The sequence below is a fragment of the Schistocerca serialis genome, chromosome 3 (assembly GCF_023864345.2).
Source record: "Schistocerca serialis cubense isolate TAMUIC-IGC-003099 chromosome 3, iqSchSeri2.2, whole genome shotgun sequence".
Taxonomy (NCBI): domain Eukaryota; kingdom Metazoa; phylum Arthropoda; class Insecta; order Orthoptera; family Acrididae; genus Schistocerca; species Schistocerca serialis.
Genome location: NC_064640.1, coordinates 323,146,190 through 323,160,828, shown reverse-complemented (window position 1 = coordinate 323,160,828; position 14,639 = coordinate 323,146,190). Strand labels below are relative to the sequence as shown.

Genomic DNA, 14,639 nt, shown 5'->3' with positions numbered 1-14,639 from the left:
ACTGCTGAGGTCATTAGTCCCCTAGAACTTAGAACTAGTTAAACCTAACTAACCTAAGGACATCACAAACATCCATGCCCGAGGCAGGATTCGAACCTGTGACCGTAGCGGTCTTGCGGTTCCAGACTGTAGCGCCTTTAACCGCACGGCCACTTCGGCCGGCCTACCTGAGCGTTTCTGATATGCAGTGACCTTGGAGTAGATAGTTTTATTTAGTGACTCTGAATCCTATTTACCACTGCCGCTCCCAAGCTCGGATGAAAAAGGATGAGTGTTAGAGGATGGACCAACAACACCCCCCACAACCACCAACCAACCCCTATGCAAAAGAAACTGGTTAAAGAAAAAAGCAAATGGAACAACAGAACGGTTCAAAATGTTGGCGGGACTGTATATGTGAATGCATTCTCTGGATTTTGCACTGGAACTTGGAATTTAAGGTCACTCATGTCTCGGAGAATGAAGTAACTTGGGGAAACACTTGGTAAATATCAGTGCCTAGTGACAGCAACCCAGGAAACAACACTTCCTCAGGGAGTTGTGTTGACTGGGGATACCCATACGCTCTTCAACAGCAACGATCTAAGTCAATCCTGGACTTGGGGAATTGGATTTGTTGTCCACGATGCTACTGGCTGTCAGTAAATGGTCTTCAGTAAATGATCGCATCTGTTGCATGATTTTAAACGCTAAATCTTATAGGATCTGCTTGGTCAACTGTCATGCTGCGTCAGAGGATGCTGACGAAGAAACAAAGAACAATTTCCACCTTGAACTAGAGAATGTAGTAAATGGACTAACAAGACATTCAATTCATCTGGTAATAGGAGACTTCAATGCCCAAGTAGGATGAGGAGTATTTTCCAACAATTCGTCCTGATAGTGGCCACGAAACAATCAATAGGAGCGTGATCAGACTGATCAACTTTGCCGAAACAAGAAGTATGACCATTAGAAGCACGTACTTCACCCGCAGAGTAATACATACGGTTACCTGGATATGCCCAGCTGGAAGTACAATGAAGCAGATCGACCATGTTCTAGCTGACGAAGGACATCATGGAAGTGTCAAGTATGTACGAGCATTCCGTGAGGCAGATATGAACTGTTATCATTTTTTGTGGTATTCAAACTACGCCTGAACTTGCTAACAAATGGCGATGTAATGCTGAAAGAGTGGTCCACTTTGACAAGGATAAATTGGGAGTTGTTAAAATAAGACAGTGCTATCAAGATAACACTGCAGAACAACTCACAACATCGAAGGATCATGCTAACATGGCAGTGTGTGCTTGGCGTTACGGAATACAGTTTTAGTGGGTGCGATTGAAGAGATTGTTTGGCATCCAAAACGAGAAGTAATTGGTTCAAATGGCTCTGAGCACTATGGGCCTCAACTGCTGTGGTCATAAGTCCCCTAGAACTTAGAACTACTTAAACCTAACTAACCTAAGGACATCACACACATCCATGCCCGAGGCAGGATTCGAACCTGCGACCGTAGCGGTCGTGCGGTTCGAGACTGTAGCGCCTTTAACCGCTCGGCCACTCCGGCCGGCGAGAAGTAATCCCTGGTTCGATGAAGAATATTAAAAAACTATACAGACCAGGTCATCGATCATGGCGCGAGGCGTAATATAGATCAGCTCATAAGGAAGATGAAACGGGAACATCTGAAAAGTCTGTTCATAGCAGTCGAAGAATCAAAGTCGTCACGCTCTTTTTTCAGGCCTCAAGATTTTCCAGAGGCGTCTACCGACAACATGAATTGGTTCTGACGTAAGAGACTGATGAAGTGGTTCCACCATTAGAGCAGGCGATAAAGCTTTACTCACAAAATTTTAGAAAAGAATACATGGAAGGCAAGCGACTATGGGCTGCTCACACATGTCAAGCCACAGGTAGCAACAGATTTTAGTCTTTATGACTTGATATTTATTTTATACGTGACATGCCGGTTTTAATATTTCACTTCCGATGAAGGCAATCATAGTAGTGCCCAAACCAGGTCAAAAGACTTAATTTTTGGCGACCGATGGCTGTTATTGCTTTAATTTTACTTTGTAAACAGTCTTTGGCCACGCAGCTATGTTTAAAACGTTAAAACTTTCACTGCGTGATCCAGCTAGACGGAAAACTATGACCCATATTGGTACCCAACTCACTACGAATGCTGTCAGACTGTGCGCCGAAGGATTTGAGTTGTTGTTAATGTTGGTGTCATGACTTGCCCGTACTGGTGCAGTGTCGTATGGTTGAAACACAACCATCAGTGCGCATTACAGTTGCAGACACTGAACATGGGCCTGGACAAGGTGAGAAGGGCTTTACTCCTAAAACTATTTCATCAAAACAACAGCAAAAGTGCTGCTGTTCTTTACAAGTATCGACGGATTAAAGAATACGGAGATATCCTCTTTCTGTACTAGGGTTGAAGAACAAAATTCGAAATTTCGTTAACTGGCGATTTTCGAATTCTTCGTGTGATAGGCCGACGGCCAACTGCGCCACAAATAGTTGAAGAAGTTCCTGTTGCCATGGCTGAGATTGTTGGACGCCATGTACGATCTTCAAGCAGTGCACCGGCTGTCTCGCAACAGCTGAACATTCCATGGTCCACCGAAAATTTTCCAAAACGTTGTGAAATGGTATCTCTAGAGCGGTTCCAGGCTGCTCGTCGCACTGAGCAACGTTCGTAACCTGGAATGTACAAATGGCACACAATTAACAAACGTTAACCTCACATGTGGAAATTAAAATGTGTTTCTTTCAATGGTTTGTTCGTTATTTCTCTTCCGCAAGTCTTTACAAATGTTTCCACAAAGTGTCACTGTCCTACGATAACTCGTTCTTCGTTGGGACCCTCATAAGTAGCGAAAGTTTATTTATAGCCGCCCTATACATAGTCACCCCCTCCTCTCGTAAGAGTAAACACACAGAACGTTATACAACCCATGTGAAGCTGTCAGAAAAGTCCTTCTTTGGGATGTTGTTGAATTCACGCATCACACTAACTTGAATGTCTGTTACCTAGTGAAAGATTGACGCTTCATGTGAATTTATACACATTGTCGTTTTCTGGTCGGTTCGTATTGATAATACCCAGTCTTGTCATTCGTGATGATTTTTGACCGAAAATAACTGTCTCCGTGTTGCATTTCAACTAAACGGCAGCAGGCGTCCACACATTGGTGTTTTTGTTCGGAAGTCAAGGTGCGAAGGTCAGACTTTGCACATACGTCTGTCTTCTTCACAACAATCAGGAGCTAATCTTGCACACCAGGTTTAGAGATGTTGCTCCATTGGGCACTGCGATTTGAGACAAAACAACGTTGACACACTACGGCCGCACGTCCACGACTTACCGCAGCCTGCTCACAGCTGACTGGTCGAATGGACATCTGTTGTTTTCATTTGTTACTTCAAGTTGCCACCGTAGTTACTGCACTGACACCGCTCAGAAGACAGGGATAAAATCAGTCTCGGAAATTTTTAGGCGGACGGTGTATTATGTGTTAGCATTTACCTTTCGTACGTGATGAGCATTTGCTGAAGCAAATTTTCACATTTTTATTTACACGTCCAGATACTCTCGTCGTCTTCAGAGTGTTACCTTCATACAGGATGCTCTAAAATTCCCCTTAAAAACTTATAGGACGTCTAGAGGGGACTGAGTAGATAATATTTTGAACCGGAACCCATGACCGTGGAAACGAGACCACTCTTACAAGTAATTTACCATATACCTTATCAGACGGTCCTGGGAGCAACCTCCACTGCACACACTATTGCTCGTGTACTCGTTGATGGATTTTTTTCAACGTGATGCAATACGGCCTCTTCTAATCCGGGTGTGCGGTGTCTCCTTGGAGCACCACAGTCACGACTGTTGATGGTGAACGTATCCCTTTTTCGAAGCCGTTGTGTAATTGTGGCGAAAAGGGTATGCGATGGAGTCGAACGTTGTGGATAACGATCTTAATAAAGGTGACGAGTAGCTCTTCCATTACCGTGAACGTCACCATTCAGAAAGATCATGTCGGTGTATTATGTAACCGTGAGCTCAGCCTGCCTGCTCTAACATTCACAGGCACGTGAATGAGGCTCGAACCACCTCAGACAGGTAGCATAGACAAATGACTTCAGCGCATCTGTCGTAAGCACCCCCATCATGACTACTCTGTTGCATACTCACCTAGGAAAGGTATTTTCAAACGCCTGTGACACGGAAACGGTACGGTACGTTCCAATTCAAAATATCGTCTACTCAGTCGCCTCTACAAGTCCTAGATGATTTTTAAGAGGATTTTAGAGCACCCTGTATATGTCTGTGATGAGCTGTAAATGAAGAATCATCAGAAATAACCCTAGACCTGTGTAGATAATTGTGTAAAAACTGAATCGGGCCGACAACATTATTTAGCCAATCGTCCTTGTGAATAATCAGCCGGATCTGACACACTTACACCTCCCACGCATCACACTAAACCAGAAGGTAAAAAAATTTGTATGTTTGTTTTCATTGCCATCTTCCGCAGCAGTTGTTAAAATCAGTTAATATTGCTTTCTCCGTCTTAAGATTGCTCCAATTTAATTGAAGACAATTTTACGCCAGACGCGTTTCGTTTTTATTTATAGACCATTTTCTGTGGTTATTCTTCAAACTGGATTCAATACATTTGTATAGTTTTGGTTATTTTATATTAAAAACAGTATTTTGTTTGTAAAGTTGATGTGCAAGCCGGCCGGGGTGGCCGAGTGATTCTAGGCGCTACAGTCTGGAATCGCGCGACCGCTACGATCGCAGGTTCGAATGCTGCCTCGGGCATGGATGTGTGTGATGTCCTTAGGTTAGTTAGGTTTAAGTAGTTCTAAGTTGTAGGGGGCTGATGACGTTAGAAGTCAAGTCCCATAGTGCTCAGAGCCATTTGAACCATTTGGTGTGCAAGTTACTTACGGTGTTTCTACCTCTTCTTCACAAATTCTCCAAACCATTGCTTCTTCCTTCTTTGTTAGCAAAGGTTCATATCAAAAGATTTCGTTTCACATATACACCCGGCAGATTTTGCCTTTCTCTACTTTTTATTACGCTGCATTTGTGTTACACATCACCTCACTTTTGTACGAAAAAGTGCAGAAAGGCAAAAACTACCAAGTGTATATGTGAAGTAAAGTCTTTCGACATCAGTCTCTGCTAGTAAAGAGGGAAGAAACAGTGGTTTAAAGAAAATGTGAACAATAGTCAGAAATAACAACTGTATAAATAAAATGCTGTTTTTAATCTAAATCAACTAAAAATGTACAAGAATATGTATCCAATTTTCTGAATAACCACAGAAGATGCTTTAAAAATAAAAACGAAAAGCGTCTGATGTAAATTTCTCTTTAATTAAATTGCAGTAAACTTATGACGGAGAAACCAACAATAACAGATACAACGTCTTATATTCGCTTGTTATGTTCGAGATAACGAATTTTTTTATGTTTAAGTAATTACGATAAAAGCACACTAGTGGTATTGAGGATGTGATGTGATATGCTTACTTGTTCCAGGCACGTGCTCGAGCACCGCCAACAATGGGTACGAGTGCAGCTGCGTGGAAGGCTTCTACGGGGAAGGCTGCGAGTCGTACAACCCGTGCGTGACCTCCAGCGCGCTTTGTCTCCACGGAGGAACCTGTCGCAGGTGGGGCTGTTTTCCGTTTGTTCGCGCAGCCTGCTGGAAATGTCATTCTGCGTCCATTCGCATCAAACGCTGTGTGCGAAAGCAGCGTCAGCCGCCCGCATTAAATAGGATTTGCTGCCGCTTCCGCCACAGCAGATGCACAACTTTTTGATGTGCTTTCTCTTTTCCTTTTCAGAAAATACTCAGAAATTTTTAATCTTGAATCAGGCAAGGGAGAAATGTTGGAGTTCACTGCCCCGCGGCCATTTTGTTCCTGAGCCAGAGAGAAGATGTAATGCGCGAGCGAGGAAATAATGGATACTGTGGGTCTGAGTTCCAACCGTGAATTATCTGGCCACCGTCGGTGTGGTGGCAAAGACTGGCTTCGTTATTCTTCAGTTTACGTGAAAATAGACAATTCGCTCTACGAGTATGAGGAACGTGAGGTTTAGTATTTTAGTAAAAGAAAATTGTAACACCCTGTAAATACAGGATTACTGAGTCAGTCATATCATACAAACACAAAAGAGTATCAGGTCATTGTTTCACTTATGGTTAGAACATGTGAAACAATAATAAATTGCAATTTACCTACGAAAAAAATGGCTTCCACAACCAGAGTAAACCATAACTCGGATATTGCTTTAGTTGTGAGGTCCGTATAAGGATGCGCTGATAAGAAATTACGTATATTTACAAACAAAGAACTTCGTTTAATCACAAGATTAATCACATTGTTCTGGACATTGAACGTTAGGAAATGTAAAGAACACGCTTAAGTCATAAACACATAAAAGGCTCAGTGCCTAAAAAAAAAGACGGTGCGCTTTCCTACAAGCCACTTCCGTGGGGCTCCTAAAGACAGAAATAAATGAATGGGCATTGGTAACGTTACGGCACATCTCACGATACGGATTCAGAAAAGTATTTCTACCTTACAAAAGCTGCAGAGTGTTTCTTGAAGAACAGAATATACCCCAGGAAGTAACTGTATACAAAATTTCGAGTTCAGTAAGTGTGTGGCTTCACCTGTTTGAACGTTATGTCTAAAAGAAACTTCACGAAAGTAATCAAGAGCACACGAAATTTCTTGAAGTAACTCTGTGAAACACAAATAATGAAGGACTATTTAAATGGAAGATTAAAAGACTACACCCCCAGCTTCAACATAATTATTTTAGCTTTCTTTGCAATTCTACCCGTAGATTTTTGTTTTATTGTGATTTTATGAGGATACCGCATTTTATGATGAGAGTGATTAATTGTCTGTAATGTTCACTTCTTCTAGTCATCTATTCCTACAAACTAAAATAGACTGAAGTACCCTCCGGGGATCTTAATGGCCAATGAACATAACCACTTCGATTGACCCATGTGTCAAGGAACATTATACTCAGATGATACATAACTGGTGGGACACGCAGCAATTGCGTCATGATCAAAGAATTTTCTTACATTTATAGCCAAAGGCACGCTTTTCAGTAATAGAAGTAATTCACTTAGCCCCAAGTCTCAACATGTGACTCCAGTAAGGCAACAGGTCCAGTTACACAAGAATCGACTACAACGCTCCACGGATGTCCACCGAAGTGAGGTTGAAATTTCGTCGCCCCAAATGGAAGTTCTGATGTGAATTACGAATGCTGAAGATGCGTGAAGGTAACTGAATACGTCAAAAGTATGAATAGTTGATTCAATATTCAGCATTATTTTGTTTGTGGACCCCTCGAAAAAAGAGGAATACGATCTACTGTCAAGAACCATAGCTGAAAATACAAGCAAATTCTACTGAATAAAGTGCACGGAGGTAAGGAAATCGTCATCAGTGTAGTTTATCAGCACACCCCTTCGAACTGTGGAATCGACCACTAGGTTTCGCGAGAGGAGAACCCGCCAGTGTGAACTGAGGCACGGCGTATCGTGTTGTCAATAGAAAAGCAGTGACAGTAGAATGGATCGATCAGGAGACGTCAGTGATTTCGAAGGCGGACTGTTCATTGCATTACACCAAAGCAACAAATCCCCCAGGAACATTTCAATTATTCTGAAGCTCCCCAGATCGACTGTTGATGATCTAATTGTGAAATTGAAACGCGAATAAACATCCACAGTCAAGCGAAGACCAGGCGGATAGACCTCATATACACTATACACTTGACACCACAAAAATTAGCAGGCGGAAATCCCAACCCGTTTCAAAGTCTGGTACAGCACTGCACGCGAATCAAATGCAAAATGCCACAATTTGCTATTTTCCATGGTAGTATGCAGACAAGAACCAGGAAATAACACTTAAAAAATTATAGAAAACTGATTTTGTCAGTATTCCAGATCTGTTTCCTGCAAATACCAGGGGCATTCAGTAAGTAATGTACCACTTTTTTTCTCGGCCACTTTCGATACAAAAAACCGGAATTTGTTTTGAGACACCGTGGAACATCCCCGCTTCAGCCCCTATAGTTTCATGAAGTTGTAATAGCTGACTGCACCATACATAGCCTTCAAAATGGTGTCTGTAACGGAGGTCTGTTCCAAGCAGAGAACTCTCACTGAGTTTCTTTTGGTGGAAAACCAGAGAATCGTAGATATTTCATTTGCAGAATGTCTGCAGAAGTCTGCCAGTGAACAAAAGCATGGTGAGCCGTTGAACGAAGCCTCTGTCATCATCGCAATAAGGTCGCGCAAACCTGCCCGATCTCCGGCGCGCCGGCTGGCCGCACACAACTGTGACTTCAGCAATGTTGGAACGTGCGGACACTCTCATTCGAGGTGATCGACGGATCACAATCAAATACCACGCTGCTAAAGCAGACGCCTCGGTTGGTAGTGTTGACACACTCGTCCACCAGTAGGTGTACTCAAAAACGTGTGCCTGCTGTGTTCCTCGCCACCTAAGAGAAGGCCATAATGAGCAACGAAGGGCCATCTGTGCGGAATTGCTTACGCGTTACCAAAACTGATCGAGGCAATTTTTGGGAACATCGTCACAGGCGATGAAATGAAAGTCCATCACTACGACCCGAAAAAAAATGGTTATCATAGAGTTGCGCCATACCACATCTTCTCCGAAGAAAAGATTCATAGCGGCACCCTCAGTCAGCGCAGTTATAGCGACGGTCTTCTGGGTCTCTGAAGGGATTATTCTGTTTGATGTCCCCCCCATGGTGCAACGATCACATCTGAACTGTATTGTGTTCCCCTCAGGAAACTAAGGAAAGGACTTCAGCGTACTCGTCGCCACAAAAATACAAAACTTCTCGTTCTCCATGACAACGCAAGGTCTCACACAAGTCTGCCCACTAGAGAGGAGCTCACAGAAGTTCATTGGACTATTCTTCCTCATTCAACCTACAGCCTGGATCTCGCACCTTCCGACTTCCATCTCTATGGCCTAATGAAGGTAGCACTCCGCAGGACGCAGCACGTGGATGATGGGGACGTTATTGATGCAGTAAGAAATTGGCTCCAACGTCGACCAGTAGAGTGGTACCATTCAGGCATAAAGGCCCTCCCATTAAGATGTCATAAGTCCGTCGCATTGAACGGAGATTATGTGGAAAAAAACAGGCTTTTGTATCCAAAAGAATGGGGACTAATATGGTGGATTGGAATCCTGAATAAAACCAACCTATTTTCAGAAAGAGAGTGTCGCTTTACTTATTGAACGCCTCCCGTAGAATATCCAGGTATTCTCTATAGATATAGTCCATGCAAAGTATCTCGTTTCAGTTTCTATATTTTTTCGCCTTAAGAGATGCATTCTTCTGTTTCAAAAATTTGTTGTCTATTAAGACCTCCATTGTATTATGTGAAGCACATTTCGATCATGTGCTGCTAATTCCTCACAAAAGATGAAATGGAATTTTGGCTATAAATCAGAGAGAGTCAGTTCTGAGAGTGAATGACCTCCTGGGACTCGAATACTGAAATTTGTCATCTCTACTTGACGCAATACGTTATAACTGTTCACACAGCTTCATTTATATTACAAGGCAGTCGACTGGCAGTCTACAAGCACATAATTCGTACTATAATAACCAATGTCAATACACGAGCAAGGTCAGACACCTGCACCACATTGCCTTCAGATCGCGGCACATAATTTATGCGCCATGCCTCACCGTCAATAGACTATTCGCGATAGCGTAGCTGCTCTTGTCGATGAAGAGAATTTGTTGGTATCGGAGGCATGGGCATGGTATTGCGTTCGTGAGCGCACTGCGGGACGGTGGATAAGGATCCAGACAATCCTGTAGGCGTGTGAGAACTGGACTTCAACGGGTAACAGTACTTGTCCAAGATAGGTTGGCAGCCCTTCAGCCAGGCGACTAGCGCGAGTTTTGGTGTTCTCGTAAAGATAAGTCATTTTAGATTATAAAACATATAGATTAGTACTGATTACGTGGTAAATAGGTGTATTAGTGTGCCGTTTAAGTGTACCATTAAAGGTTTCATTTTTCTTTACGTAATATAGCAGAAAACGCGAAAAGACCGTATAGTCGTATTTTCTGTTGACGTTCTGCTGCAGCAAATCTATAGAATTTCGTTTAGTTGTTCCTTGCTCTCTCCAGCAATTTAACTTAGCGTACCTCTTCATTATTTAACTAGCATTTCCGGAAAGTAGTGTAAAGTTTAAGTTGTTGTTTCAGAAACTTTGCACTTTTATTTTTGTTTATACACAGTTGCGTATAGGCCAAATTTGTGTAACCATATTTTCGTGTTTATCTGTAATTTAACTGACTTATTCTTAATAAACTATTACGCTTATCATGAGTGAAAAGTGCTTGACTTGCCGTAGAATTGTTAGGTCGGGGCTTTGGTGTGATGGGTGCTGTAGTTTTTTCCATGTGTGTGACTGTAGTGGCGTGGGAATAGGGGAAGTAAATGAGACTCATCAGTGGTTTTGTAGGATTTGTGGTAGAGATAGGAAGATACTAGAACAGGAGGGGAAAATTGCCGCCTTTCAGGCTGAGTTAGGCAAGGCCAGGGGAGATCTTGACAGGATAAGTAGGAGAAGGGTAAAGAGAGGTGGGAACTGACAACAGGCAACAGGAGGAACAGGCCTAGAACTTTGTCTGACAGCTTCATGGTGAATGTGGAAAATAGATTTGACCTGTTGCTTCAGTTAGGAGCTGGTGAGCCTCAAGCAGTTGCAGGTGTAGACAGGGCACAACAAACTTTCAGCAGCAAATTGAAAAGTAAGAATGTAGGGAAATCAGTAAAGAGAAAGGAAGTGTTGTTGTTAGGTAGTTCCCATGGAAGAGGTGTTGGCCAACTTTTGCAGGATGAACTAGGATCAGAATACCAGGTCACCAATTTTTTAAAACCTAGTGCTGGTCTGGAGCAGGTGACAGAGGATTTAGGATCACTTTGCAGAGATTTAACTAAGGAAGACACCGTGGTTATAGTGGGTGGGGCAGGTAACAGTAATGACAGAGATCCTGGGTACAGTATAGAGTGTGACCTGGCGAAGATTGCATCAGCATCAAAGCATACTAGTGTTGAGTTTTTATCTGTTCTTGGGCGCCATGACCGACCTGATTTGAACTCTTCTGTCAAGAGAGTTAATTTGGAGCTGGAACGGCTGCTCATGTCGGGTGCAGGGTCACACAATGGTGTGGTTTCGGTTGATTCTCTCAATAGGTGGGATTATACTAGGCATGGCCTTCACCTCAACAGGAAGGGGAAGGGTAAATTGGCTGGAGAAATTGCAGGAAAGTTAAAGGGGGGAGGCACTGTCATGAGTGGTAAAATACCAGTGGTTATAGGATTCAGAAAAGACCCTTTTTTAGGGTAGAGAGGACAGAAAGAAAGCAAATTTTAAGAGAGGTTAGAACTGAGACAAACCTTCAGTTTGAGAAAGAAATCAAAAAACATAATTCCAGCTTATTACATCAGCATAAACAGCCATTGGTTAAGAATTTTCAACTGTCAGCAGATATTTTAACTCCACCCAATTTTAACTCAGTCAATGTGAAATGTCAGCTATCTTTATTGCATCAAAATATTCGAGGACTGAGAAATAAAATTAATGAATTAACTGTCTGCATAGACGAATTAGAGTCTTCAAACCCAGCTGACATTATCTGCCTCTCTGAACATCATGTGATCACTGGTATAGAACTTTTAAGTGTTACAGGGTTTAGGTTAGCATCTCACTTTTGTAGATCAGAAATGGAGAAAGGAGTTGCCACATTCATCAGGAACTGTCATAAATTTAAGAACATAGACATTCATAAATTTTGCCTAGAACAGCATATGGAAGCATGTGCAACAGAATTAGAATTTCACAAAAAATCCTTCATAACATTAAGTGTATATCGAGCACCTGCAGGTAAGTTTAATCTGTTTGTAAACCACCTTGAAGCTGTACTGGCCCATTTAACAACCAAAAACAAAGAAATAGTGGTTGCTGGTGATTTCAATGTAGATTTCCTTAAAGACTCTCTCAATAAGAACTTATTTGAGTTAGTAACACTATCATTTAACTTAATTCCCACTGTAAAGTTCCCCACTAGGATAGCCACTTGCTCTCAAACGGCTATTGATAATATCTTTATAGAAAAGTCCAATTAACAAAATTATATTACAAAACCAATAGTCAATGGCCTCTCAGACCATGACATGCAGTTCCTTCTGTTAAATGTTAATACTGAACAGGATATAAAATCTGTTAAATCTGAGGTCAAGAGGGTAATCAGTAAGCCAAACATTGATTATTTTAGGACACTCCTCAGAGACATTCACTGGACTGATGTTTACAGTGCTCATGGCATGAATGAAAAATATAACATTTTTGCTAATAAAGTGCTTACCTTATTCGAACACTGCTTTCCCCCAAAACTTACCAAGGTTAGAGCAAAGTCTACAAAGAAGCCATGGACTACTCGAGGAATAGGGGTATCTTGTAAAACAAAAAGAAAACTGTATCTGTCAATCCGAAACATTTCCAATGTTGATGCTATAGCACATTACAAGAAATACTGCAAAATATTAAAGACTGTAATACGGACATCAAAGCAAATATATTACGAGGAAAGATAGTCATATCAGATAACAAAATAAAGACTATATGGGATATAGTGAAGGAGGAGACTGGTAGAACCAGACACAAAGATGGACAAAAGTATTAAGAGTAAATGATACATTGGTGACAGACATGTATGGTGTTGCAGAACTTTTTAACAAACATTTTATAACTGTTACTGACAAGATGTGGTTGTCAGGTTCTGTAGATGCTGCTATGGATTACCTTAGACCAGACATTTCAAGTAACTTCCATAATATGAATTTGACCCTCACTACCCCAACAGAAATAATGTCCATCATAAAATCTTTAAATTCAAAAACATCTAGTGGGTATGATGAAATATCAACAAAGTTAATTAAAGAATGTGATTCTGAGCTAAGTAACATATTAAGCTATCTGTGTAACCAGTCGTTTATCAGTGGAATATTTCCTGAATGGCTGAAATATGCTGAAGTTAAGCCACTGTTTAAGAAGGGAGATAAAGAAATAGCATCAAATTTCCGTCCAATTTCACTGTTGCCAGCATTCTCAAAAATTTTCGAAAAAGTAATGTACAGTCGTCTTTATAGCCATCTTATTTCAAATAACATACTGTCAAAGTCACAGTCTGGATTTCTAATAGGTTCTGATATTGAGAAGGCTATCTACACTTACAGTGAAAATGTGCTTAATTCATTAGGCAAAAAATTGCAGGCAACTGGTATACTTTGTGATCTGTCAAAGGCATTTAACTGTGTAAATCACAATATCCTTTTAAGTAAACTAGAATATTATAGTGTAACAGGAAATGCTGCAAAATGGTTCAAATCTTATATATCTGGCAGGAAACAAAGGGTGTTATTAGGAAAGAGATATGTATCAAGCTATCAGGCGTCATCCAACTGGGAATTAATTACATGTGGGGTCCCACAAGGTTCCATTTTGGTGCCCTTACTTTTTCTTGTGTATATCAATGACCTTTCATCACTAACATTACCAGATGCCAAGTTTGTTTTGTTTGCCGATGATACAAACATTGCAATAAATAGCAAATCAAGTGTAGTCTTAGAAAGATCAGCCAATAAAATATTTGTGGACATTAATCACTGGTTCCTAGCCAATTCTTCGTCACTAAACTTTTAAAAAACACACTACATGCAGTTCATAACTTGTAAGGGGTGTCCCTAGAGTATATGTTTAACATATGATGACAAGAAGATAGAAGATGTGGACAGTGTTAAAAACTTGGGATTATAGCTTGATAATAAATTCAACTGGGAAGAGCACACCACAGAACTGCTGAAGCGTCTTAACAAATCTCTGTTTGCAATGCGAATTTTGTCAGGCATAGGGGATACAAAAATGAAAAAGCTGGTATACAATGCTTACTTTCATTCCATAATGTCATATGGGATTATTTTTTGGGGTAATTCATCAAGCCAAGCTAAAGTTTTCCGGGCACAAAAACGTGCAGTAAGAGTTATATGTGGTGTGAACTCAAGAACATCCTGCAGAAGCCTGTTTAGGGAACTAGGGATACTAACTACTGCTTCCAAATATATTTATTCCCTAATGAAATTTGTCATTAAAAATATATCACTTTTTCAAACCAACAGCTCAATTCATGGAATCAATACTAGAAATAAGAATAATCTTCACAAGGATTTAAAGTCACTTAGTCTTGTACAAAAAGGTGTGCATTCTTCAGAAACACACATTTTCAATAACTTGCCAGCAGCCATAAAAAGCTTAACAACCAATGAAATTCAGTTTAAGAGAAGCCTAAAGGATTTATTGGTGGCCAACTCCTTCTACTCCATTGATGAATTTCTTAGTAAAACCATCTGATTTGTATATAAGAACAGTATAACTTCTGCACAATTTCAGTGCAGTAATGTGTTCATTGAAAATTTGTGTGTGTGTGTGTGTGTGTGTGTGTGTGTGTGTGTGTAAGTATGATCTAAC

The 14,639-nt window shown here is 41.0% G+C and overlaps 1 protein-coding gene across 1 annotated transcript in view; it reads left to right on the top strand.

The window, feature by feature from the left end:
* The window catches only part of LOC126470807 (uncharacterized), a 495,505-nt gene that overhangs the window by 135,891 nt on the left and 344,975 nt on the right, over window positions 1–14,639 (top strand). Inside the window, exon 7 of the mRNA XM_050098819.1 lies at window positions 5,554–5,686. Within this exon, the coding sequence (XP_049954776.1) occupies window positions 5,554–5,686 (133 nt within the window). The remainder of the gene's footprint in view (window positions 1–5,553; window positions 5,687–14,639) is intronic.